At 43.9% G+C, this 27,529-nt stretch overlaps 2 protein-coding genes across 8 annotated transcripts; one reads left to right on the top strand and one right to left on the bottom strand.

The window, feature by feature from the left end:
- Positions 1–221: 221 nt before the first annotated feature.
- ankrd22 (ankyrin repeat domain 22) lies at positions 222–5,234 on the bottom strand. Of its 2 annotated transcripts, none has more exons than XM_048232651.1 (6): positions 5,178–5,234; positions 2,793–2,984; positions 2,177–2,284; positions 1,963–2,040; positions 1,612–1,710; positions 222–659 (listed from the first exon to the last, which is right to left on the bottom strand). In XM_048232651.1, the coding sequence occupies exons 2-6, from the start codon at positions 2,979–2,981 to the stop codon at positions 582–584; spliced, it is 552 nt and encodes a 183-aa protein (XP_048088608.1). In that variant the 5' UTR covers positions 2,982–2,984; positions 5,178–5,234; the 3' UTR covers positions 222–581. The 2 variants fall into 2 exon arrangements, with proteins under 2 accessions (XP_048088608.1, XP_048088607.1); XM_048232650.1 differs by lacking the exon at positions 5,178–5,234 and adding an exon at positions 4,223–4,487.
- Positions 4,466–25,682, top strand: stambpl1 (STAM binding protein-like 1). Of its 6 annotated transcripts, none has more exons than XM_048232637.1 (12): positions 4,466–4,548; positions 5,703–5,769; positions 8,997–9,106; positions 12,855–13,072; positions 13,775–13,850; positions 14,900–14,995; positions 15,632–16,007; positions 19,124–19,248; positions 22,106–22,243; positions 23,994–24,106; positions 24,470–24,569; positions 25,293–25,682. In XM_048232637.1, the coding sequence occupies exons 3-12, from the start codon at positions 9,023–9,025 to the stop codon at positions 25,347–25,349; spliced, it is 1,383 nt and encodes a 460-aa protein (XP_048088594.1). In that variant the 5' UTR covers positions 4,466–4,548; positions 5,703–5,769; positions 8,997–9,022; the 3' UTR covers positions 25,350–25,682. The 6 variants fall into 6 exon arrangements, with proteins under 6 accessions (XP_048088594.1, XP_048088597.1, XP_048088600.1 ...); XM_048232640.1 differs by lacking the exon at positions 4,466–4,548 and adding an exon at positions 4,568–4,706; XM_048232638.1 differs by lacking the exon at positions 4,466–4,548 and adding an exon at positions 5,036–5,544.
- The last annotated feature ends 1,847 nt before the right edge of the window (positions 25,683–27,529 follow it).

Consider the following 27,529-nt stretch of genomic DNA (forward strand, 5'->3'; position numbering starts at 1 on the left):
CCTCTAACTTCAAATCCATTCACATATGTGTATGTTTATGGTATTTACCAGACGCTTTTGCCCAAAATGACTTACAGTATACTACATTAGTTACAAAAATAACTACATTTAAAACACCCTTTATTTAGACTTAATAAAATATCACATATGACAAACAATTCCTCAATTCAAGCCTAGAATGTATGCACACTAAACACTTAACTAAGCAGAACTGGTTATAAAATCAATTGAAATTACTTACAAGGTGCAAAAGCAACTGGATCAAAATGTTTTAAAGGAAAATCAATTATGTCACCATGACATAATTTTAGTGAGACAAAACAATGACCATGGACAGCAGCACAGACCCAAGTGTTTTATACTGTCCTGAAAAATATACAGTGTAAAAACAATTTTGTGCAGCAGGTTTGTAAACTGTGATATACAAAGCAAAGAAAAAATTGTGTAAGAGAACCAACATTCAGGTGACATTCCTTTGCAATGGTCGATGTGCCCAAGAGATTAATGTTTTCATTCCGGCTGTTTCGATGTCCCTAGGGTTAGACTAAAGTCTCAAAGTTCCTCATGATGTCTTCACTTCCTTAACCTGATTTCTTCAACAAGGTGATAATCTTCTTAAACTTTTGCTTACTTGCAATATCCAGTGCAGTCTCTCCCTTCTGTAAGGTCACAGGAAATTACATCATTAACAAATAACCCTGACACTTAAGATCATCCGCGATTGCGGTCACTATGATCATTTTTAAGCTTTGTTTACAAATAGCTGGACTCTTACAACCAAGTGTGTAACAGTGATTCAATGAAATCATTCTGCAGCCATTATGTCATCATGACTGAGTTCACTGAATGGCATCAGAATGTAGACTAGGTATAATGTATAGTAATGAGCTAAAACAATTTAATATTAAATCAAGAAACACACAGTTAAAGAAATTATCCAGAGTAAAATGCACTTTCGATCAATTTACGGATGATTGGGAGTACATACGTTGAGTTGACATCCAAATCATGTCATTCGGATGTGTTTTTTCTGAAAGTTCGATGTTACCATTTTTAGTCAAAACTCGTTAGCGTGGAAGTGAGAAGGGCATATTATTTCACCGCTACAAAACGCTAGTTTTTATACCTCTTCTACAGTTCAAACAACATTACACTTACGTGGTAGTGAGTAGAGTCTCTAAAGCCAAACCGAAGTATCCGAGGGTCTTTATGTGGTCGGATAGAGAGTCCAGAATGAATATCAAAAAATGGCGGAAAGGTACTGGCTTGATGAAATTCATTCTGGACTCTCTATCCAACCACCATAAAGATTTTCGGATACTTCGGGTTTGGCTTTAGGGACCCTCTACTCACTACCACGTAAGTGCAATGTTGTTTGGAACTGTAGAAGAGGTATAAAAATAACGCTTTTTGCTTGCTAAATAATATGCCCTTCTCACTTCCACTCTAAAGAGCTTTGACTAAAAACGGTAACATCGAACTTTCTCAAAACACATCCGAATGACATGATTTGGATGTCAACTCAACATATGTACTCCCAATCATCCGTAAATTGATATAAAGTGCATTTTACTCCGGATAATTCCTTTAAACAGTTTCAATATGACTTACATTGTTCTTGATCGAAATGTCTGCTTCTTTTTCGAGTAGCAAAGGCACAATTGTGTTGCTTTTTCTCAGACAGGCATAATGAAGTGCTGTGTTGCCTTTCTGCAAAACAGAAGACTGGCATTCAGCTGCACTGTATCTTAGTCAACAAATCAAGAGCCCCATTCCTCATTTAATTTGGTAGTAAGAAACAGATTCCAGATATGGCCAAATCCCAGGCCAGCTGGGGAGAAAGAGTAGGTGTGAGGGAGTGCCCATTTTCACATCATTGCGAGGAGGACCATGTGGACTGATAATGTGAAACGCATTTCTGCCAAATGTTAGAGCATGCTGAAATGAAGAGAAACAACTCACATAATCTTTGCAATTTACTTCCACTTTGCTGCTCAAAACCAACTTCATTAAATCCTCATTCTTCTTTTGCTTCTCAAGCTGTGTTGATACAAGAGATAATGGCGTCTCGTTAGCATAATATGGAAGTAGGCTAAACACATGTAAACAATTAAACTGTATAAAATACCTAACTACGTGCTGAACACTTGAAATGACACTTGGAAAGGTGCTTTACCAGTATTAGGTATCCGATTAACAGAATTGGCATCATAATGACAATCATGAGGTAATCCAAAAAGGAGTATGTTCTTTTGGCAGCATAGTGTAAACACGTCCTCTGTTTCTGTGGACAAAAGACAGACATGTTTGTCAAAACAGCGTACTCACTCCCTGGTCGACACTTCTAGAATGATAGCAACTTCTAGAATGCTAACCAATGGGTTCTAAAGGAGTTCACACATGGCACAATGGCTGGGGTCACATTCAGTACTGTCAGTCTGTAAACCACAATAAGACTCATTCACAACACAACTGACTCGCGGTGGCTTTCAGAAACACTCCTGCTGTGGGAGCTGAAAATCACAATACTGCAGCCAAATTGCTTTTTTGGCTTGGTAGACCTTGGATGGTGGTTGAGTCATTATTTCATTTTGTACACACACACACACACACACACACACACACACACAAACAAACAAACAAACAAACAAACAAACAAACAAACAAACACACACACACACACACACTCACATAAAATTAAATGAAGATGAAGAATGGCACACATGATCTCTAAATCTCATTCCTTTTCAACTTGTAAAACAGAAGTACCGGCAACCCTCTTGGTTAATTACCTTGTTGCATATGGAAACATCTGCACCCAAGTCCAGCAGGTACTTCACTACATTATGGTTTCCTCTCCGGCATGCAGCAATGATGGGTGTTTCACCAGACGACTCCTCTTGGACATTCAGACTCTTAGGGTTGTCCCTGTAGAGGCGGTAGACTTCATGGACATCATTGTCATAGGCCGCTTGGCACATTGGCTAGGGTAGTAGGATAGAATGATGTTGGATTATATCCCTTTGAATAACTGAAGTTTGTGCTCTGCAGCACTGTAGCTAACCCACTCTATAAACATAAATAAACACACACACACACACAAGGATACTACACAGCACCACACTTAAAAAAAAAAAACATGCCAAGAAGTCGTGTTAACTTATGACCCAACAGTATGTCAAAGGACAGTCCAGGACTACACAGGAGAGGCTGCTCAGCAGGTTTGACCACATGTGTATCTGATGTAACACACCCTTTTTAAACACATGCTACACCTCGTATACTGACGGTTAGACACATCTCTGGTCATATCCCTATCATCAGTGGGATCTTCAAATGACTGATACTCCCTAAATCCTTTGATTCTCTACAGGACAAACTAAAGCAACATTATAGCGTCAACATTTTACTTTCAGTCTTGATATGATGTATAGTCCTTTCATACAATCCTTTGCCCTGATGTCATCTGAAAATGTTGTTACACCTTGTTTAGGTTTGCCAGTTAGGACAGCACGCATGTTTGACTTGGCATGGATAGCCCAGTTACACCGAAAGATGTTGCGTCAATCTGAACAGGAAGATAGGATAATTTTGACTTGAGTAATTGTGATCTTCCTGTCCTATCTTGCACCATACCGAACACATCATGCAACATCAGCAGATGAAGGAACAGTCTAGATGGCTCTGAACCAATTTACCAAAATGTACTTCAGAAAAAATAAAACTTTTTAACAGTGTAGAGAATAAAGGCACATGGATGTGACTGTCAATGGCCTAATCAATGAATATGGTGATCAAGATTAAATCATTCATCAGAAAAATCATTAGGCTAGCCTATTTTGGAGCAAAAGTAGACACAATAGCTGTTAAATCAAGATAGATAGGAACCATCTTGCAATGCATGGTTGACATTTCTGGCTACCCCAAGAATGCAGTTCTACAGCATACAACATTTCAGTCTTTTCATCACACACATAGTGCACAGCAAACACGAATTGTCTTATTATGACAGAAAAGCATCAGCTCATTATTATAGAAGCCCATTCCTTGTTGGAAGACGAACAGTATCCTGAGAACAAGCTTGTTACAGACTCCAGCAAATAGCATACTACATTCAATAGTATACAAGTACAGCGCAGTGTATACAACTAAACAGCGCAGAACAGAACAGCATGTAGGCTACCGTGATTAGGCAAGTAGGTTAAATGTAGGCTACAGCTACCTCTGAATATAATATCCCCATGTCTTCCAGTCGTCGTGACGTAGGCTATCCTGGTTAACTGAAAACACCTGACTCCAGCCACCCTTCAAGAGAAATGTTTCCCCAGATTTCTGGAAGTCTTGAAACTTAAAATGACTGATCGGAAGTTGTCATTTTCATCCAGAAAAAATAGAGGTTTTGGAAGCGTACTGTCACTTCGTTGAGTCAGATTCTATCCGGTCGTTGCTCTATCCCTGCCGACGATTTCCATCATCAGGGGGAAAGTATGACGCGCTGAGAGATCTGCGTGTCTGAACAAGCGGAAGGCAACAGAGCAATCGCCTCAGGTAAAACAGAAAATTACAGACTCTTCCTTATTAAGGTAGTGGTGAGATTTGAATGTAAATTGCCGGTAAGCTAAAAATTAACACTTTGGTCTCGTGTGGTGACATTGTCAGTGTTCAAGATATAGGCCTGACACCTGGGGGGCTTCCTGACCATACAGGTGAGAGACCACGTTTACAATAGTTTTTTCCCCCAGTCTGGTAGGCTTACACAATTTAGCCATTAACTAAAAAAGGTCGGAAGAACAAGATAATCAGAACTGATCAAAACAATTGCGCATGGCTCAAAGTCAGTATTTCGGTATCAAAGGCGGTATTTTTAACATGTAAAGCCTGCCATTCATCAGTCCGTAGGCTCGTGCAAAATATCGTTGCAGGAATTTTGCGCCATCTAGTGAATATCTGTGGGAAATTGCAATCAGCCTTGGACATGTCGCTGCCAAGTCTTCAGGCAACATCAGTTGGCTACAGACTAGCTAAATTCCAGGTTTGCGAGCTGCTATTCACGCATGCTCCACCAAAACACGACAAAATCAACACGATAGGCCTACAAAATGTAGATAGGCTACTTTCGAGGCCGCTGTTCGTTATGTAAAACAACGATAAATGAAAACGGGGGCATACAGCTATACCTCAATCAGACTGTGAAGGATTGTTTCACTTTGTCCACGGACATCAGGCGTTAATAATATACAATGGCCTACTGAATCTTATCATCTAATTTCTCATGATGTAGGCCTAGCCTACGAGATTGCAAAAGGAACCAGTATTTTGTTTGAGGGCAGTGCGCGTGACGCGACCAGGCTAACTACAGTAGGTTACGTTGACCAGTGACATTCTGGAGTGGTTTCATCCCCACCCCCTTCAGCTGTCACATTGTAATAACTGCTGCTACAGCCGCCTCGGCGTTGATTTGACTGCGGAGCTTTACGAACCATCTCCGGCGGTCCTTATAGGATCTCTGGTTTGAAAGACAGCTTTCAGCCATTTTTATCACCGGTAAACTTTCGTTGAGCCCAGAAACGTGTGTCATTCTGAATAATGGTTTTATGAAGTGACAAAGAAGCATAAACAAAAGCCAAAAAACGCGAGGTTTGGATATAAAAGAGCTCTGCCTTTTATTGACGCCAGGTTTCTGTTTTTGCACTGAATTCTAGCATGTGCTACATGTGACGACAAGGATGCGCGGAGCGTGGGACCAGCAGCAGCCCGGCTGAATAACTGGTAGGCTAGTGTTTCCAAAATATTGCATGTTTTTATTTTGAATATGTCTAAGAATGAAAGTAAATTGAGTCTGATGATGTCCATACCCGATGCTGATTCATACCTCCATGTCGATCCTACATTCCCAGGCGATGTGGCTTTGATTGCTGTCGCACTTTTGAGGAGCATAGCACAGGCTATGACTGGATTTGGGCTACTAAAGTCTGTCTTTTAAAGATTATTGTCTTTAACACGCAGAGGTTGGTTAACCAACGACAAGGGGAATACTGAACGACTCGTGGTGAATTGGGATGGAGGCGAACGTATCAGCAAAACATCTGGATCAGTCAGTTTGACAGCTGAAATAGCCAGCAGTTACTTGAAACATTGTTTCGTAGCGCAACTATCAAGGTTATGGGGCCAGGTGGCTTATAGGCTACCATGGGAATCGTAAATGCTTGACAAAAAGCAGTCTGAATTGATATTTGACCGTGTTTCCCTACTTCAAGTAGGGTAATTAGAATCTCTACAGTAGCCTACACGGCAGTTTATTTTAAGTAAAAAGGAAGTGAAATCACTGCGCCACACAACTTTCACTCAGTAACCTACTTTTTCTTTGTCACCTGTGTGGGCACACTCGTGTGTATTTTGTTCATTAACAAAATGTATAGTAGGCTAGCCTAATATAAACAACAGTTGTCCCAGTTTAAGGTTAAAAAGACTAGCCTATATTGATGGGCCAACTTTTCACATTGTATTTAAAACGTGGGGAGATTTGGTCTTAAAGATTGTCTTCTTATCCTAGAGGCAAATTAGTTCACTTTCCCCTGGCAATAGTTAGACATGAAAAACAAGACACTGTTTCCTCATCCTCTTACGATTCAGGTTAGTGGACATTTTTTTCTGACATTCTTCCATTATTAGGGCATCACAAAAGGCTTTGTTAGAACACACAAAACAGCCCCAGTTCTGACATTGGATGTTTTCTACTTGTGTATTTTCTTTTGCTTGTGGATTGAGCCTGAATATTACATGGCATGGCTGAAGTGATTTGCAGGCAATACAAATAACAGGCAGCACCCTTAAGTTTTCATGGAGGTGAGTCAGCAAGCTTTGCGTTTTTCAAATCGCCACCACAGATGAGCATAATGACTATTAAACTGAAATGTGCGTGAATGCTGGACAGAACAAAACTGTCTTTACCGAAGAGTAGACGAGTTGTGAGCAACATTGATTCTGTGGGTCAGGGACAGGGCGTCTGACTCTTTACTTTCATCAGTACAACCACCCACACAACACAACAGGGGACACGTCTTATACGTTGTCTACCTCAAGACTTGTATTATGAAACTCACACTCCAACAAGCACCCCCCACCCCCTTGCCTCTCCCAGGAGATTGATAGATGACTAATACTTATTATAGCCAAGATTTTCTTCAACCGCGGAGGCGTGCTTTCATTGCAGGAGTCATTGATTATTTGGTCATCCGTTGACGCTCTGCAGAAGCTCTTTTTTATTTTGTCATTGTTTTCTGTTTGTTGTGTGTGTGTGTGTGTCATGTATGTCTCTATGGTAAGTGTATACTGTGAGCTGTATAGGTGTACCTGAATGCCCAGAACTTGTGTGTGTGTGATTACCCTTTTTGTCGTTGTTGGTGATGATTTGAGCACTTCTAAAGCCCTGAGAAACTACATTAGTTTCACATTAGTCTGAGGGCTTTCAAAAGGTAAACGTGTGATTCTTCAAGTCACCAGAAAAAGAGGCTGTTAACAGCTGACGCGCCCTCCTTACTGATAACTTGTGTGTGTTGCACCTCAAACTAGCTAGTGACCAGGAGGCTACTGTAAACCATTGTCACTAGATCACCCCCCACACACACACACACACACACACACACACTCAGCCAAGGGGTGAATCACGTCAAACGAGATTGTAATGACACCAGTAGCTGTTGTTTGATCTTCTTTGTTGTTGCTTTTCAGGTAAACCAGACAAATGTTCAAAACATTTATTTTTCTTTTGTCTTTTTGTCTTTTCTTATCCTGTTCCCCCTGTGGAGTTTTATCCCAGCGACTGGGGCTGGTTAGCATGGTTAGCATGGTTATCACAGCTGCATTCTATTTAAAAAAAAAAAAAATCTTCCAAAATGGTCTTATGACCCTGAAGGCATATAGAAATGCTAACATATTTGTAATTTGCTGCCATTTCACATGGACCTGGTATTTATAAGTGATAAGAGCAGTCATTACCGTTACATGTAGAACATACCTTCCCTGTTATTTGCCTGTGATTTGTCATTAGCAGAAAAGTGACATACCCTTGGTTCAAAATCCAGCTCAGCTCACAGTAGGGATGGCATGGCGTTAAGTTACACCGCTAGCTCACACTATGTACCTATTCTTTACACTACATCTGTTGCATGTTGCCATTGCAGCCTTGGATGGGAACACACTGTAATTGTTCACGTTGGGGAGGGAGGGAGATATCCGACGACCTATTATCCGACGATATACGTCCCAAACCCAGAGTCAAATGCTAATAGAGAAATGTGTTCTTTTTTTTTTTTTTTTTTTTTTAATCAACTGTCAAATGCTCCTTTGAGGTAGACAAAAAAAAAAAAGAAAGCAACCAAGGACTTTTTTTTTCCTTCTCACATCTCTGTTCACAGTTAAAAGATAGCATACTCAATGAGTCACCATCTTTTTCTGCATGGTTACAAGCTGACATAGCAACAGGAACTGTTTTTTGTGTGTGGAATGCTTTGCAACAGGCTTAGCTATTCAGGAGGGAAAAAAACAAAAACAAAATCAGATGGCGATTAGCCCAGACCTCCTAGTTTTAGTGATGAGCACAGATGTCCTAGTGTCTCTTCAGCAGCATGAAGACCAGCCTCTATCTCTTGTCAGCAGATTAGCATTACGGCATCTAAAACACAAGGGGCTTTGGCTTGGATGCACACACTCCAGCACATTTACTGTAGGGTGAGACAACAGCCGTGCATGAACTGTTGTCGGCGGTGCCGCTCGGAAACACTTAGATGACTTATTGCCCTTCAGCAAGGGGAGCGTATCGACCAGGCCTGTGCTGCCACACCTAAAGCCACTGATATCTGAGCTGAAGTGTCTTCCCCTCTCTCTCCCTCCATCTCTCTTTCTCCACGCTCTTCTCTTTCTCCTTCTCTTTCTTTCTTTCCTTCTCTCTTTCCATCTCTCTTTCTCTGTCCTATCCCCCACACACACACACACAGTGAGCCAGAGTCCGGGGGGGCAACAGATGGACTCGCTGGGAAGACTGGAGCCTGCTGTCAGCCTGCCTGCTAGAGACACCATGGAGCAAAGCTTCAGCTTCAACACGTTGGTGAGCACTGGGCACCAGCGACCGTGCGCTCAATTTCAAATGCATTCACGCTCACCACTCAGTCACGCTCACACTCACACTCACCATTCACCACTCATGGTCATGGTCACGCATGCGGTCACACACACAGCCGCGCACAGAGAATGAGTCACACATGTAGGATACAAGTACAGCACACCACACACTCACTTTGAAGCCAACACTCTTTGATGAGTTACCAGAGGATCCCAAATACAAATCATCCTCTGCTTTCCTCCCACCTACACACCTACCTACACAAACCTACACATGCACACACACACACACACACACACACACAAACTGACACACTGATTAGATATCCAAGTGGATCAAGCTTCACCAAAGGACTATTGACTAGAACTAGTACTATCTGAATGTGTGTGTGTGTGTGTGGTGATGGCGTTACTGGGTTTTCATTTTGAAGGGGGATGGGGGGTGGCGGCGATAGCCCTCGTTATCCTCTGAGTCACTGCCATTAACATTTTCCATGCAGCTGCTGTGTCATTCACACCCCCCCTTCCTGAAGTGGGAGGAGGGCTGGAACGAGGGAACGGATGCGAGTTCCTTTCTCCTCTCCATCCCTCCATCTATCCTCCCTCCCCTCCTTTCCTCTCCTCCTCCTCTCCCTCCTCTTCCTCATGAATAGATAATTATTAGACAAGGGCTGCGCTATCGCCGTCACCGTCATTAACTGCTTCCTTGGTGGAGGCAGCGTGTGAATCTTTGGCAGTCCGGCAAAAAAAGCTAAACAAAATTGGCTTGCTGGTTTTACTGACTCTGGCTGCTGGTGTGTGTGTGTGTGTGGCTGTGCACGTATGTGCGTGCATGTGTGCATGCTATTGTGTGTGTGTGTGTGTGTGGCTGTGCATATACGTTTGTGCATGCTGTGTGTGTGTGTGCGCGCGCGCGTGTGCGTATGTGTACATGCTGTTGTGTTTGTGTGTGTGAGGGCTGTCTTGTCTCCAGTGCACCGGAAGGCTCTAGAATTTTGATAAGATTCCACCATTCCTTGGTAACCCGCGTGAAAGAGGCCCACTGTTTGGTCATTAGTATGAGGGGCCAGCGAGTCGAGGCAGCCGAGGCTCTTGCCTTCCGGTCACCCTGCTCTGTTGCTCTCTCTCTCTCTCTCTCTCTCTCTCTCTCTCTCTTTTGCATCTCTCCCACTTACTCAATCATTCCCTCCCTCTCTCTCTAAAGCACAAACACACACACACACACACATACAAGCACATTTGTTTGTGTGTGTGTGTCTTGCTCAAGACTACCTGCCTTGTCTGCCGCGGCGTCTTTGTCGATCCCACTCCGCATTATGCTGAGTGTGTGTATGCGTGCTAAAAGTTCTTCTCGCCTCCGCGCCTCTGGCTCTGTGGCCCCTGAGAGCTCAACAAGAGTGAGCAGACGAGAAGAGGAGTGCACATTGTTCTGGAGCAGTGAGCCTACTCTACGTCAGCTTCAACCTCTACACCACGCGGCAAGCCGCGCTGGCATGCATGCATGCACGCGCCAAGTCAACAGAGTGAGCAGAGAGAGGGGTGCACATTGTTCTGGAGCAGTGAGCCTACTCTACGTCAGCTTCAACCTCTACTGCGCCGCGCCGCGCCACTGCGCGCGCGCGCTGGCGCCGCGCACACACTGCGCAAGTCAACAAGAGTGAGCAGAAGAGAAGAGGAGTGCACATTGTTCTGGAGCAGTGAGCCTACTCTACGTCAGCTTCAACCTCTACACACACGCACGCACACACACACGCACGCGCGCACGCACTGACGCATGCATACACACATTCACACACTCACGTACACACGCAAGTCAAGAAGAGTGAGCAGTAGAGAAGAGGAGTGTACATTGTTCTGGAGCAGTGAGCCTACTCTACGTCAGCTTCAACCTCTACACACACACGCACGCACGCGCACGCGCACACATTCACACACTCACGTACACACGCAAGTCAAGAAGAGTGAGCAGAAGAGAAATGCCCACTGTTCTGGAATAGGGAGCAGGGAGCAGTGCTGCTGCTGAAGGCAATGCTGGGCCTGTCATGTGGTGTCTCAGGGCCAACACACTGCTGCTGCTGCTGCTGCTGCTGGGCTGATGTGGGCAAAGTGCTGATGGGGTGGAGTGATGTTACATCCTTGGGACCAACTCTTTCTCTGCCTCTGTCTCTCCATGTCTCTCTCTCTCTCACACACACACACACACACTCCCTCACTTTCTTTCTCTCTCTCTCTCTCTCTCACACAGACACACCCACACACTCCCTCACTTTCTTTCTCTCTCTTTCTCTCTCTCACACAGACACACCCACATACTCCCTCACTTTCTTTTTTTTCTTTCTCTTTCTTGGATTTCTTTCTACCTTTCCTGTGTTGGCTATTCTTTCCATGAATAATATAATTTTCTCTGTGTGAGTTACTTTGCACTCCCCCTCTGTTTTTCTGGTCATGATTTATTTCAGCATAAACATGTCTTTGTCTCTTCATGATGCTTGTGTCTCATGCTGGCTTCTCCCTGTTGAGAAAGCTTTGTGCTTTTTTGCTCATTGACGTGGTTCCTCTGCTCATCTTTCTCTGCCCCCCCCCTCCCTCCCACACACACACACACACACACACACACACACACACACACACACACACACACCTCAGCCCCCACACACACACACACACACCTCCTCCTCCCTCTCTCCTGCCCACTCCCTGTTATTCTCTCCTTCTCTTCTGAAATTGATAGTTGGGCAATTCCACGCAAAACTGTCACATCCATAACGGCAACTAAATACTATGGCATTGTGTTGGCGTTATGGATGTGACCGTTTTGCATGGAATTGCCCAGCTCCTCTTTCCCTTCCTCTGTCCCCTTACTTTCAATTTAACCTCATGCAATGCCATTCTATTCTATTCTTTTCTCAAATATCAAACCAGGCCTTTGTGTGCGTGTGCGCATGTGTGTCAGGGTTCAGGTTCAGTTTACTGTATTTGCCTAAATTTGGTTTGCTGTGAAGAGGCCTCATTCATACACATATATTGTTTATGTTAACACTCCGCACTCCCAAATAGTTAGTCAATCAATAATAAATATAGATCAAATTAATAAATAGAGTAAGAGTAACAATAGAAGTAATAAATAACTGAAATACATACATACATACATAAAAACCTCCTCTAATCTTACTAATTTATTCATCTTTGTAAGAGCTGCTGGAACTTTTATAATTTTGTTCTATACGTTCTGAACCGTTCTTTTCTACACGTTCTAAAGGAGAGAAGCTGCATGTCAATGTGCAAAGGGTGCAAGCCGTCACTCAAAATTGAGCTAGTTATTCACTTAAACTGCCTGAGCATGCGTGGGTGTGCACAAGGTCTGTGTGTGTGTGTGTGTGTGTGTGTGTGAGTGAGAGGGAGTGAGCGTGTGAGTGCACAAGGTGTGTGTGTGTGTGTGTGCACAAGATCTGTGTGAGTGCACAAGATCTATATATATATATGTGTGTGAGTGTGCACAAGATCTATGTGTGTGTGTCTGTGTGTGTGTGTGTGTCTGTGTGTGTGTGTGTGTGTGTGTGCATGCATATCTGTGTCTAAGGGTATGTATGTGTCTGCATGAGAGTACATTCATTCATGCCTGTGTGTGGTTGTATCTGATGGAGGTCACACTCCAGAGGGTAGCTTAATGTTTGTGCTCCCCGAAGCATGTGAGTAAATGCCACCATTTCCCCCTTTCCCCCACTGCTCCGAAGAAGAAGCTGGCGGCAGTACCGGATCACACCGACGTGAGCCTGACCGCGGCGGAGCGCGTCCGTGCCCTCAGCAAGATGGGCTACAACATCGAGATCAACGAGGAGGTGACGCCACGGCGATACTTCCGCTCCGGTGTGGAGATGGAGCGCATGGCCGCTGTCTACCTGGAGGAGGGCAGTCTGGAGAACGCCTACGTGCTCTACAACAAGTTTATTACGTGAGCACACACACACACACACACACACACACACACACACACAGCCTGGAGAACGCCTATGTGCTCTACAACAAGTTTATTACGTGAGCACACACACACACACACACACACAGCCTGGAGAACGCCTATGTGCTCTACAACAAGTTTATTACGTACACACACACACACACACACACACAGCCTGGAGAATGCCTATGTGCTCTACAACAAGTTTATTACGTGAGCGTACACACACACACACACACAGCCTGGAGAACGGCTACGTGCTCTACAAGTTTATTACATGAGTGTACACACACACACACACACAAACAGCCTGGAGAACGCCGACGTGCTCTACAACAAGTTTATGACGTGAGCGTACACACACACACACACACACATATATGCATCCACATACATAAACATGCACAGAGGCACACATTGAGCTGGGGGAACACACACAAAATTAACACATATACTAATGCATACAAGCTGTACAACAAACGTGTGTGTGCTTACATTTGCTTATATGGTTCCTTATGTACTTGATGTATCTCTGGAAGGTGTTTGTCAGAATTTAATATTTAATTGCATCTAGTTGCCGCTGAAGTTGTTGAGTGAGAATATGGTAAAATGTCCAACACGCATATTCACACATTCAGTGAAATATTTTTCTTTTTGAAAATATATACATTTTTGATATATAATTTTACATCACAGTTTATTTGTGGAGAAGCTCCCCAGCCACCGGGACTACCAGCAGTGTAGCGTGCCAGAGAAGCAAGTCATCATGAGGGTAAGAGCTACCGACTGCATCTCCATGGCACCTCTAGCCTAGCGCTAATCTGATTAGCATCATGGCTAATTAGCACGGGCTGGTATGTTAGTGCTCTGTTTAGGTTGTGCCACCGCGGGTATAACGCCCTCAGAGGCTTATGGCCAACACACATTGTCATTACTGTAATACAGTGGCATTAATGAAATCTCTTAACTTAAATCTCTTAAGTCCCGTATACCACGGAGAGGCTACTGTTCCTGTGTTGGGTGACAGAATCCTTATTGAAGTTTGGGACCTTTGGGTTAGTGGGTTTGTGGATGCACTGAAAATGCATGTATCCAACACTGTAATGGTAGAGGAGGCAATAGTCTGTGTGTGTGTGTGTGTGTGTGTGTGTGTGTCTTGCGCGCGCGCACGCGGACCTGGACTTGTTGTATATCTCTTTGTGTGTGTGTGTGTGTGTTGGACTTGTTGTATATCTTTGTGTGTGTGTGTGTGTGTTGTGCGCGCGCGGACCTGGACTTGTTGTATATCTGTGTGTGTGTGTGCTTGCGCGCACGCGGACCTGGACTTGTTGTATATCTCTGTGTGTGTGTGTGTGTTGTGCTTGTATCTCTGTGTGTGTGTGTGTGTGTTTGCGCGCACGCGGACCTGGACTTGTTGTATATCTCTTTTTGTGTGTGTGTGCTTGTGCCTGCGGACCTGGACTTGTTGTATATCTCTTTGTGTGTGTGTGTGTGTGTGCTTGTGCTTGCGCGCACGCGGACCTGGACTTGTTGTATATCTCTTTGTGTGTGTGTGTGTGTGTGTGTGTGTGTGTGTGTTGTCCTTTCTCATCTCCGTGCTTTTCTTTTTCATGTGCTTCACGCTCTTATTGATCTAAACCTGCACTATGATCTCAGGAAATAGAAAGCACACCAATATCCTGACCAAAACACACACACACACAGACACAGACACACACACACACAGACACACACACACAGACACACACACAAGCACTGAAAGGCAGATAGTGGTTTCATGTTTTTCTACCAACTCATCTCAGTTTTTTTCCTCCTTCCCAGAAATTGCAAGAAGTGGCTTTTCCACGGAAGGACCAGCTCAAGAAGCTTCTGCACGAAAAGTACAGCAAAGAGCACAGCGAGTACTTGAAGCGACAGGTGGGCCACACCATCTGAAGCGTGTTTGTGTGTGTGTGTGTGTGTGTGTGTTAATATGTGATTCCAATTTAAACTCCCTTTGGCATGTGTGTTTACTAAGTGTGCCAGTAATCTGTGTACCCTAAGCCCAATTTAAACTCCCTTCAGCATGTGTTCCCTGTGTTCCCTATGTTCCCTAAGCCTTAAGTGTTCTGTGTGTGTGTGTGTGTTTGTTCATATGTGATTCCAATTTAACTCCCTTTGGCATGTGTGTTTACTAAGTGTGCTGGTTATCTGTGTACCCTAAGCCCAATTTAAACTCCCTTCAGCATGTGTGTTTACTAGTGGGGCTGTTCCCTGTGTGTGTGTGTGTGTGTGTGTGTGTGCACATGAAGTTGTGTCTGTGTGAGAAGTGTGTGTTTGTGTGTTGATATATGATTCCAATTATGTGGTCCCCAAGCCTTGTGTGTGGCAAGCTAAGTGCTATCTCTATCTCACGTGTGTGTGTGTGTGTGTGTGCACATGAAGTTGTGTCTGTGTGAGAAGTGTGTGTTGATATATGATTCCAATTCTGTTGTCCCCAAGCCCTGTGTGTGGCAAGCTAAGTGCTATCTCTATCTCACACTTGTGTGTGTGTGTGTGTGTGTGTGTCTCCAGAGCCAGGTGGCGTGCGCGGCGCAGCAGGGCTGTGACGAGCGTCTCCAGCGCCTGTCTCTGCTGGAGGAGGAGCGCCAGCGCGTGCAGCACCTCCGCCGCATGCAGATCGAGTCCGAGCAGTTCCGCTACTTCGAGGACCAGCTGCGGCGCCAGGAGCTGGCCAGCCGTCGCCAGGACGAGCCCGTGGCTACGGCGACGGCCGCGACCGGTGCGTCCGGCAAGGTGCCTGAACAGACGGACGGCTCGTGTCTCTCGCACGGCACCAAGAACCACGTACGCTTGGACCCCAACCGCAACAAGAGCCCGGCGGCATCCGGCACCGGAAACAACGCCGTGCCTCAGGTCAAGCCGGCCGCCACCTTAGCCGCAGTGCAGAGTGAGTGCTGGGGCGGTTTGTGGGGGTTGATGGGAGTTGGAGTTTAGTTTAAATAGCTTCTCTCCCAACATGGTTTTTAGTCTTCTGACCGCTCAGGTTTGCTTCTTTTTCTGTCTCTTCTCTTTGTCAGTCTCTTGCACTTTCTTTGCCTGGACTTGATTCTCTTTCTCTCTTTCTCTTTCTATTTCTTTCTCTGCTGTTTGTTTTGTTCATGGGCATGATGGAGTTGGCATTTCCGTTGGCATTTTGTTCTCTCTGTCTCTCATTCTGGGCTTTCAGTAAGTTGTATAGCATGCAATGCAGTGTGTTCACACCAACCTCTACAGTGTGGTTTTCGCAGCATACTCTACTGTATCGTAACGCCTCCAATTACCACCACTTTCGTTGTTTGATGTTTTTTAATACTTAAAAATAGCATTTCATAAATGAACCTTACATTTTTCAGTAGCCATAGGTGTGTAGATTTGAACCAAATCTGGTTTGGTTCTTACCGGGGCTTTTACTACCTGAAATATCCGATTTTGTTTACCACACTCGGAGGTTTCAATGGCACATGAACGGTTAGACCGAGAATTCTCGTCATGAAATTAAAATTTCACTGGAGCTCCAAGCGGATTTGTACACGCAGCTTTACAACACTGTTTACAGCTCTTTGAGTCTCGGTAAAATGTCATTTTTGGTACATAGCTACAGGGCTGCCAACCCTCACGCATTGGCCGTGAGACACACACATTTGATTAGTTTCACATGCTCACACGCCACACCCCCGATTTCTTACGCTGAAGTGTCAACCCGGTCAGTCAATGCCTGAAAGATGAGTTGATCTAGATCTACCTGTTGAGCCACTCGTGGTCGACTAGTGCTTTCAGAGACCGTGAACTTACATGCAATTTAATCATTTTGCACACAGTGCACACCCATTACTCTCGGTCAAATATCTCACTAACCCTTCACACAACACATGGCAAACCCAATATCACAATAAACAGCAAACCCTACCGAATACGAGGATATAAAGCATGCCTCTGTGCAATAAGTGGTTCCTGAGTTATCCGGTTTTTCAAATTGCAACACATTTCTACATAGCCTAGTCTCATTCGGGCGAAATTATAATGTATTCTAATGTAAACTATTTGTCAGTACATACATTTTTGCAAATTGCTCAGCCATAGATTATCCCACTATCATGGTTCTTCTATTGCCAGGTTCCAGCCAATCCCATATTCACAGATGCATGAATATTTCTATTGGCATGCTTCCTAGTAACATTAATGCAAAAATATGACAAAAATCCAATAATGAGACACAAATATTTTTTTCTTGATATAATGCCTGACATAAGCCATATGCAAACATTCACATAATAAGTTCCCAGATATGGGTACTTCCTGAAAAAGGAAGAGCATGTAGGCTATAGGCTAGATGGTCATTACAATGACTAATATCTTATCTTAAATGAACTAGCTGAATAACACAGGTGACCACTTCTGCATAATTTCATGGAGTGCTGAAATGTACACACATGTTTGACCATTTCGAAACTGTGAAATGTAGCATATATGTTTTGTGGTTGTGAACGTATTGCAATATCACCATAAATATTCCACCTGTGTGTGCATGGTTATAATCTGAAGTGCAAAATAGTTTAGGCTACAGCACAAATATTTCCATAAAAATAAGCGAGTCTGACCTGAATTTATTTTGAAAGTGCACCCAATTGATGCATTTAAAAGTTAAAATATACAAACATTCCTTAAATTCTTACAAAACACCCTTAGGACGACACAACATCAGATGAACGCAGGTTCAGACCGAGGTCCTAGTAGTAGATCCCTTTGATACCAACGTTAATTTAACTCTGGGACCCTGGTCCCTACACCCGAGAACCACTAGTATTTTTTTTTTTTTTGGCTGTACGGTAATAATGCTGCTGAATGAGCCAAAGAAATATTTCCTATGTAGCCTACGCAGCAAACTTTTGGTTGGCCCCACCAAATCTCACTCCAAGGTTTTTTGAAAAGTTGGCAGCCCTGTAGCTAATTTAGATACACCTATGGTGTGGGTGCTTGCGTTTCTTTAGGAATTCGCCGTCTTGGTTTGTATAGAAATGGATATTAAGTGACACATACACGCAAGACGGCGGAAATACGGGACCGGTGGAAATAGGGGGAGTTCCGATACGTTGTTCCGATACTCTCACTTTCTTACTGTTTTACCTCTGATTCCTCCCTTCATTTTCTCTGTTTAGCCCACCTCTCTCCCTCCCGTTCTCTGCCCTCTCTCTCTCTCTCTCTCTCTCTCTCTCTCTCTCTCTCTCTTCTCTTTTGTGGGGATATAATAGAAGCGTGCTCTGCCTGATGCTGATGACTCATGGTCTAATGGATGTAAATGGTCGTCCTCCATTCATTATTTATTTACTCCTTTAATTCCCAGCTGGTCCCAGGTCAGTCGCAGCCAAATAAGGTTCTCCGAACTCATGGCTTCAAGTGCTCATTACCAATCTGCCGTATTTTTCCCCTCACCTGTACTTGGAACAGTATGTAAGGGGATGGGTTATTTATTTTTACAGTTTTATTTTGACAATTTGACCCCGAGTCAGTGAAAGCCTCTGAGGATCTGAAACATGATGGTTTTTAGTCATCGGTTTTGTCTCTTCTTTGCACACTTGCTAGTTAAGGTGTCTTGCATCCATATCTTACTCACACTATTTACATCAATTCACTGTTCACAAGTCCTTGTTGGCTGAAAAATATGTTAAACCTGGAACTAAATCAGTTGATTTGTGCGTCCTACCAGCAATCTTATTCCCTCTTTAAGACAATAAGTGTGTTTTTCCATTTCTTTGCATAGACCAGTGGATGGGTCAGGGTACATGCACGCTTACAATGTATGTGCACATTTGTCCACTGTTCTCAAACACATACAACGCTGTATGTCTTTGTTTATTGGGGATTCTTTTTTTTTTTAATGTTCTGAAAAGACTGTATGTTCTGAAAAGACTTTCAGTGGTCAGTAAAAGAGTCTCCATGTTGTTTTTTCCTACTGTTCTCAAACCAGATCACATATGGCTGTCTGTATTAATCATTGCTGTTGTGGTGTCTTTTCTCTGTTCTCAGATCAGCGAGTAGATGGTCTGAGGCGCGTGCTCGTGCCCAGGGACCTGACGCACCGGTTCCTTCTACTGGCCGACAGCAACACGGCGCGGGGCATCGAGACATGTGGGGTGCTCTGCGGGAAACTGGTAAATCTGCACTTCATCCCTAATCTTATTCTCAATCCTAATCTTAATCCAGGTATTCAGTCATAGCATATTCATCCATTCATCTATCCACACTCAGATTGTCTTACAGTGTGAGGGATACATAATTCTGACCACAGCAGATGTCAAGATCTTACCTTCCTGAATCACACTGATTATATGGTGATTTCTGTTCATATTACCAAGGAACAGTAATCCTTTTAGATGTGCCTATATTAAGGTTCATCGGCTAATTAGCATTTTCATTCGTATCGCAGTTGTAACATAATGTAATGTAACAGTGTGAAGTCTTAGTCACTAGCACCTTAATCACCACATGACTCAGTCATAGCTGCCAGAGATGTGTCGCTCAGTCCATTTGGTTCACCATCCGGTCGAAGTGACCATTCAACTAATTAGTCATGCGGAAATGACTGGGAATTGTTTTTCATCAGAACAGCTCATTTTTTCAAACTGAAATATAAAGGGTGATCCATAAGAGGCAGCCGCACACAGCTCTACTTGCCAGAAAGTACATTATACACAATGTAGCTAATACACAGGTAATTAAACCGCAGGACAGTATTGTATGCAAATAATAGTAATTAAAAAAACAAAACAAATATTAACTGCACCTGTGTATTAATCGCAGGGCCCAATAGCCCAATCAATCAGAATCAGATTGTGTTTTTGAAAAAAAATACATTCCCATATAGTCCCTTGTATATTAACCTCATAGCTAAAAACATGTTTGCAAAATCAATGTTTCTAAAACTGATCGTTCCAGTCCTTGATTGTGATTGGCTGAATCACGTTTGATGCCGTTGTAAAATCCAGCATAAACATACACCCTGAATGCATTTCGTTCTATATTACTGCGCTACCATAACTTGATACAAAAGGTAAAGTAGCTGCGTCTTGACGTTGCTTGGCAACCATTACGATAGAGGAAATATATTTCTTGGCGGAAGAATGATTATCTAGGAATAACTCGTTATATTTCTGGTTGCTGTGCCTTTACTTTATGAAACTTTGCCAGGTATTTATAGGATCAGTTTTAGAAAAGCAATAAGCCACTCGAGTCTGTAGGTTACACTGATTCTACAACAGCTAAGGGGGGTCCGCTAGCGCGTCGTGCCTAACAACGCCCCTTAGCTGTTGTAGAATCAGTGCAACCTACGGCTTCTCGGGGCTTATTGCTTAAATAAACCTTAGTTAAGGTACTGTGTCACCAGGAGATGAATGCCTCTTTTTTATGAGCTGTGAGCTGTGGGTGTGTAACTAAGTTGTGTTTGTATGGGAGTTGGATGCCACACCCTTATAGCCCAGGTTGTCTAACCGACTGAAGTGCCTGTGGGGCTGTGGTGAATTGGAAAGTTGCCTTCTCCATTGTGGTGTTATCAGCCATTTAATGTTCAAAGTTCAAGAAGGCATTGTTTTCATGTGTGTTCATTGTTATGACAATGCCTATAATCGCCTGTGTGTGTGTGTGTGTGTGTCGTTGACGGGTCTGAACCAGATTTAAAGCAGAATTCCGGTGTGATATTGACCTAAAGTGTGTTGAAACATGATACCGAGTGTGAACGTATGTCTCATAGCTCACCTCGGCTTGTCCCCTGCACTTAGAAATCTGGCGCTAGTTAGCAAATACTACCAACACAGTGTTTCGTTGAGGTGCCTCGGGCATCGGCCTAGCAGTAGCAGCAACTGGAATCCATGCATTTTCACGGAATTATTTTTGGAATCTGATCCCTTATCATACCTGTTCGTTCGTACTCATCGCTCGACTTATCGTGACTAAATTCAAGATGGCGTCTAACGGTAACGGCCTTAAGGTACTGTCTGTATAAATCGTCTTGTATATAAACTACCAGTGCTTTTTTCAAAAGTTGTCTATGTCTCGTTTTAAATGGCAAGGCCCTCGGAAGTCTACCAATGAAGTATGGTGCTACTTTGAGCCTCGTAAATGGTGTAAAACAGTGATTTATTTGCATGGCTAGGCCGATGCCCGAGGCACCACAACGAAACACTGTGTTGGTAGTATTTGCTAACTAGCGCCAGATTTCTGAGTGCAGGGGACAAGCCGAGGTGAGCTATGAGACATACATTCACACTCATTTTCATGTTTCAACACACTTTAGGTCAAAATCACACCGGAATTATCCTTTATGGGTGGCAATAGTAGAAAAGGTCATGGATCACCTCAGCAAAGATCACATTTCGTCTCCGAGTTCATGCGTCTAACTCTCTATTGTGTTCCTCCACGTTTGGAACACGTTTGAATGGTGTGGCGTTGTCTTTGTTCCTCTTATCTCCATGCATCTCAAATGGCCCATTAATGTCCTGTCTTATATTTACAGTCAATACATTGTGTCTATATGGTGAAGAGTCCCTCATAGACAATATACACCCCCAGATCTTTATTATGTAAACAGTGCCTAATGGTTGTTTAGCCGGGCTTAGGTGTACTGTTATCACTTCTCAGCAAGTGAGTAGCGAAAAGGGTTGACAGCTGATGACAGCTCGTCCATGTTTATCTGGTACGGAAAGAGGACCTCATGAGATTAGATGTTTCTGCCTCTATCCTGGCTGCATTATCAACCTGTGTGTAATCAACTGAGGTCATTCTTCTCTTTAGAAAGGTTTTTATTGAATGATTAAATTTCAAATTGAAGGGAATATGTCACAGCAGAGACCTTGATTTTTATTTTTTTGTTTTTGCAAGTGTGTGTGTGTGTGTTAGTGAGAGGGAGAGATTGAGATCAGTTGTGCGACTTAGTTATTGTGTGTGTGTCTGTGTGCTTGCTTGCTTGCATATGTAAAGATGGTAAACTAATAAAGGTGTGTGTACTTCCTCCAGACTCATAACGAGTTTGTGCTGACCCACGTGATCGTCCCCAAGCAGTCGGCCGGGCCAGACTACTGTGACATGGAGAACGTGGAGGAGCTCTTCAACTACCAAGACCGCCACAGCCTGCTCACACTGGGCTGGATCCATGTAGGTGGCACACACACACACACACACACACATAAGCACACAAATGCACGCACACACACAGACACACACACACGAGCACGCACACATAAGCACACACATATACACACACAAAACACACACACATACACACACACAAATCGAACTCAGAACTAGTCTGCGTCTGAATAGAATGGAAACCTATCTATGGTGATAAACATCATGTAGTATTCCACAGCTAAAGAGGAAGCCGTGAATGTGGCAGAGCTGTGCTACTGACCTAGTATTTGAAGTATCTGTGGCGCCTCTAGGGGTCAGAGGTTAACCAAACAATATGTTGTGGTATATGAGCGAGCACCAGAGTACAAAACCCTCCTTTCTGAAACACACTGGCCTGCTTGGCCTACCGTCTCCACACAGTCTCTGATTAGCATTGTCTGGAGGCTGAGGTCTCTGTCTGTGTGGTGGTCTGGCCTGAGGTAACTGGAGCAGCTTGCTGAAAAACTGCTGCAGTGTTACAAACAGGGGAGAAGCCAGAGCCTGCGAAGGTGACCGGCAACCGTACACACACACACACACACACACACACACACACACACACACACACACTCACACACACCTCATTGAAAGACTTATTATGTGCATAATCAGCAGGTGCTTCTAAAGTCAGAGGTTTGGCATGGAAACTGACAATAGCCTGAGCAGCTAACCGATGACAATAGCTTGAGCAGCTAACCGATGACCATAGCCTGAGCAGCTAACCAATGCAGTGTCAGATCAGGCTATGTTCTGGCTCTGACCCAGCCCAGGTCCGATAGAGGCCCTCCAGAACTGGGCCTCAGAGTTAGATCTCAGCAGTCCAGGTAGAGTGGGTCAGGTTTTGACGTGTGGTTGTTCAGGGTCGTGCCAGGAGATTACTGTAGTGTGCTGGGCGATGGTAGCGTAGTGGTTAAGGAGCTGGAGCTGGGCTAGCATGCAGTAGCCAGACAAAGCTGTGGGTTCAACAGTGGCTGCCACCGTCATGCCCTTGAGCAAGGCACTTTCCCCTGGGTTGCTCCAGGGAGATGGGCTATGGTAGCGTAGTGGTTAAGGAGCTGGGCTAGCATGCAGTAGCCAGACAAAGTTGTGGCTGCCACTGTCATGCCCTTGAGCAAGGCACTTTACCCTCAGTTGCTCCAGGTAGGCCCTTGTAATACAGTAATAGACATATGTAAGTCACTTTGGACGTCTTTTGGAGCGTCAGCCAAATTTAAAATAAATAAATGGTGTCCACATCAGCCGTCCATCAGCGGTAGCAGGAGAAGAGCAAAAGCTGGAGGAGTAATTTCAGAAATGATTACAAATTATTATTTATTTTTTGTAATTCTAACAGGAAAAGCCCTGGCTTGACTGGCTTGAGTATGGATGTGTGTGTGTCTCCTGTCTAGTATCTCATTTTTATCATTGTATCATTGTTGGGGCAGTTGTAGCCTACTGGTTAGCACTTCGGACCTGTAACCGGAGGGTTGCCGGTTCGAACCCTGACCAGTAGGCACAGCTGAAGTGCCCTTGAGCAAGGCACCTAACCCCTCACTGCTCCCCGAGCGCTGCTGTTGATGCAGGCAGCTCACTGCGCCGGGATTAGTGTGTGCTTCACCTCACTGTGTGTACACTGTGTGCTGTGTGTGTTTCACTAATTCACGGATTGGGATAAATGCAGAGACCAAATTTCCCTCACGGGATCAAAAGAGTATATATACTTATACTTATACTTATATATGTGCTTGTTTTCCAGACCCACCCGACCCAGACGGCGTTTCTGTCCAGCGTGGACCTGCACACACACTGCTCCTATCAGCACATGCTGCCCGAAGCCATCGCCATTGTCTGTGCTCCCAAGCACAATGAGTGAGTTCCTGTGTGTGTGTGTGTCTCTCTCTCTCTGTCTGTCAGACTGTCTGCCTGTCTGACTGTTTGTCTCTCTGTCTGTCTTGTCTATCTGTCTGTCTAATTTCTGTTTGAGTCCCACTGAGTATGCTTCAGTGTGCCTATAGGTTTATTCGTGTGTGTGTGTGTGTGTGTGTGTGTGTGTGTGTGTGTGTGTAGGCAGGCCTGCTAGGCTGGTCATCATTACCAGCTATTGTGTGTGCTCTGAAGGAAGACTTTAATGCATTTGGGACATATGATGTCACTGTGTGATAAGTATTTTTGTGTAACATGAGGTTTTTGTGTGTGTGTGTGTGTGTGTGTGTGTGCTTGTTTGTGTTTCAGCACAGGAGTGTTTAGACTCACCAGCTCGGGGATGGGGGAGGTGGCCGGCTGCAGACTGAAGGGCTTTCATCCGCATTCAAAGGACCCACCTCTATTCACTGTGAGTCACACACTGTGTGTGTGTGTGTGTGTGTGTGTGAGAGAGAGAGAGAGAATGTGTGAGAAAATGTGTTTGTACGCGTTTGTTTGCACATGGTAGTGTTTTTGTGCACTGATATGAACTGAGGAGGAGTAGAATGGTTTTTTTTTTGACACATTCAGACTTACAGTGCACCAGTGCTTTGGGACGAAATATATTTGGGCTATTGGGTATTTGGGTTTAGTTTTGATGACACTGATGATGCTGTATATCACTCACGAAGAAGAGAAAAAAAGAAAGAAAGAAACAGAGATTGAGAAAAGGAGGAATGTATGTGTACTCGGCGTACTCCATTTTGTAGGGGCAGCCGTGGCCCACTGGTTAGCACTCTGGACTTGTAACCGGAGGGTTGCCGGTTCGAGCCCCAACTAGTGGGCTGCGGCTGAAGTGCCCTTGAGCAAGGCACCTAACCCCTCACTGCTCCCTGGAGCCGCTGTTGTAGCAGGCAGCTCACTGCGCCCGGGATTAGTGTGTGCTTCACCTCACTGTGTGTACACTGTGTGCTGTTTGTGTTTCACTAATTCACCGATTGGGTTAAATGCAGAGACCAAATTTCCCTCACGGGATCAAAAAAGTTCAAGACAGTGTCATGTCACTCTTATGTCGATACTGTCAAGTAAAGTGTGTAACCAAACATTTAGTGTCCTCGTTGCCGTTCGTTGACATCATGTTCATTCTCTGCAGATCTGCAAACACGTTGTCGTGAAAGACACCAAGACAACGGTACTAGACCTCAGATGACAGGGGAGCCGGAGACAAGAACCTCATAACGCAGTGAACATGACCGCAAGCTCTTTTTTGCAGAGGCCGACCGGTCCTATTTTTATCTCTGTTTACATGAAGGCTTTTGTATCTATTTATTTTGAACTGAAGTACTGTGGATTTGCTTCTTTTTTTTTGCCGCCCTGAATGTTGTGAAGACGTTTTGATGCCGGTGCCCTGGAGTTGTTCTGAACTTGTGTTGTTTAATATATTTTTATTATTATTTTGGAGGAGGGTACTTTCTCTTACTCCTTACTATGCTCTTAAATAGTTTGTTAATATAATCCGTGAGTACATCCACTAAACGAAACCTTGGGGATGCTCAAGAACGTGTGAGGGGTAAACTTACTCAGGTTTATCACTAAACCAGATTCTTGGAATACCCCACTGCTCTTGGAAGGATAATAATTTTGTGATCAAATATATGCAGGTTTTCATTTGAACACCAGATGGCGTTGTAGATCCATTGGAAAGTGCCAGAAAAGCTATGGTGATTTTTATCGATGCCTTCAGAAGGACAAGCCGATTGACTTCATTATCTGTACACGAAGCCGAGTTGAAGACTTGAGTTTGTAGACATTGATGTGTTGACCATTCAATAATTTTCAGTATTCAGCCTGTGGTTTTGGGCTGGTCTAAAAACTTGAAGACATTTTGGCATTTTTACTTTCTACTTTGTCTGTGAAATTGGTTAGTGGCCAACAGTCTCCCAGTCAATAATGGAGAGAACTCAATAAGATGTCAGGATGTGAATGGTACCGTCACCAGACTTCGCTGAGCCATATCGGATGATCTAGTCAGTTACACAGTTATAGTCTTTATTCCCTTTTGCCATATTTTGTTTGTAGTGAAGAATGTGTGTGTGTTTTTTTCTCCTTAGTGTTAAGTGATGTTGTAGATGCATTTTAAAGTTCTGTGTTAGTATCAAGCTCTTTATGTTGTTCACTTCTCAAGCCAAGCACACAGGTATGTCTGGCCTTCTGGTGGTATGATTGCTTAAGTTGGGAGAAAATGTGTGAGAATGATCAAGAAAACACAGACAACGAACACACACACACACACACACACACACACACACACACACACACACACACACGCACACACAAAACCAAAGGAGTTTTCAGACAAAAACCCCTAAAGGCCTTAATGGAAAAAGCTGTTCCTTTGTTACCCCCATATCTGTAGTCCAGCCCTACCACACACTCCCCCACTCCCTACCAGAACTCAGGTCCCCCAACACACACACACACATATACACACACACACTCAGAAATCACATCATCAGTATACCGACAGCCACACTCCTACTCAAAATACCGTATTTCAAATACCGCCATTGAACAATCTTCATTATATATTTTATTGCTGTTTTTTTTCCCTCAGACGTATAACTGTAGATTTTTAGGTGGTTGAGTGTGTGTGTGTGTGTGTGTGTGTGTGAAGCAAAACCTCAAAGCGAAATAAACAAATGGCTCTTGTGGCTATAGTGTCAGTTGTTTAAAGAATGATGTTATCTTTTCTTCCCCCTGTTTTACTCTTGTTTTCATTAGTTTGATTGTTTATGAAGGTCTCTGTTGTGCAGCTGTGTAGTGTTGTATAGTAGTGTTGTGTTGGGTGGGGGGAGGGGGTAAAACATTGTCTAAAGGTGTGTTGCTGGAGGAGACTTTGTGTCATATCTATCTATGTCTGCTGCTCCCTGTGTGAGGAATGAATGTCGGAGGTTGGTCTTGTGCGACACACATGCTTAGAATGTGCATTAAGGATATCGTCATGGATACCTTTTTTCCACTGACAATTTGTTATTAAAGAACGGTTGGTTAAAAAAACATGTCCTCCAGCGTTTGGTCTCCTTTTTCTGATCATTCTGTTTTAACGAAACGTGCAAGGTGATTAAATAGACTCAAGAGCAGTATGTTGATTGATCATGATGATGTGAGGTGGTCTCGAGTAATATGTCTCATATAAGGGTTAGTCCAGTTTGTCATGCAGGTTATGATGAATGCCAAGATTGGCTTTGCCAGTAACCACTCACGCTTGTATTTATGAGAGGAACTGGGCTGAGGATTGTCTCAGATTACCTCAAGTAGGGAACAGATTAGTTGTGGTGTCATTAATGTCAAAATATATATTCCACTTAACTGTAAGCAAATACACTTAAG

The sequence above is a fragment of the Alosa alosa genome, chromosome 22 (genome assembly GCF_017589495.1).
Source record: "Alosa alosa isolate M-15738 ecotype Scorff River chromosome 22, AALO_Geno_1.1, whole genome shotgun sequence".
NCBI lineage: Eukaryota > Metazoa > Chordata > Actinopteri > Clupeiformes > Clupeidae > Alosa > Alosa alosa.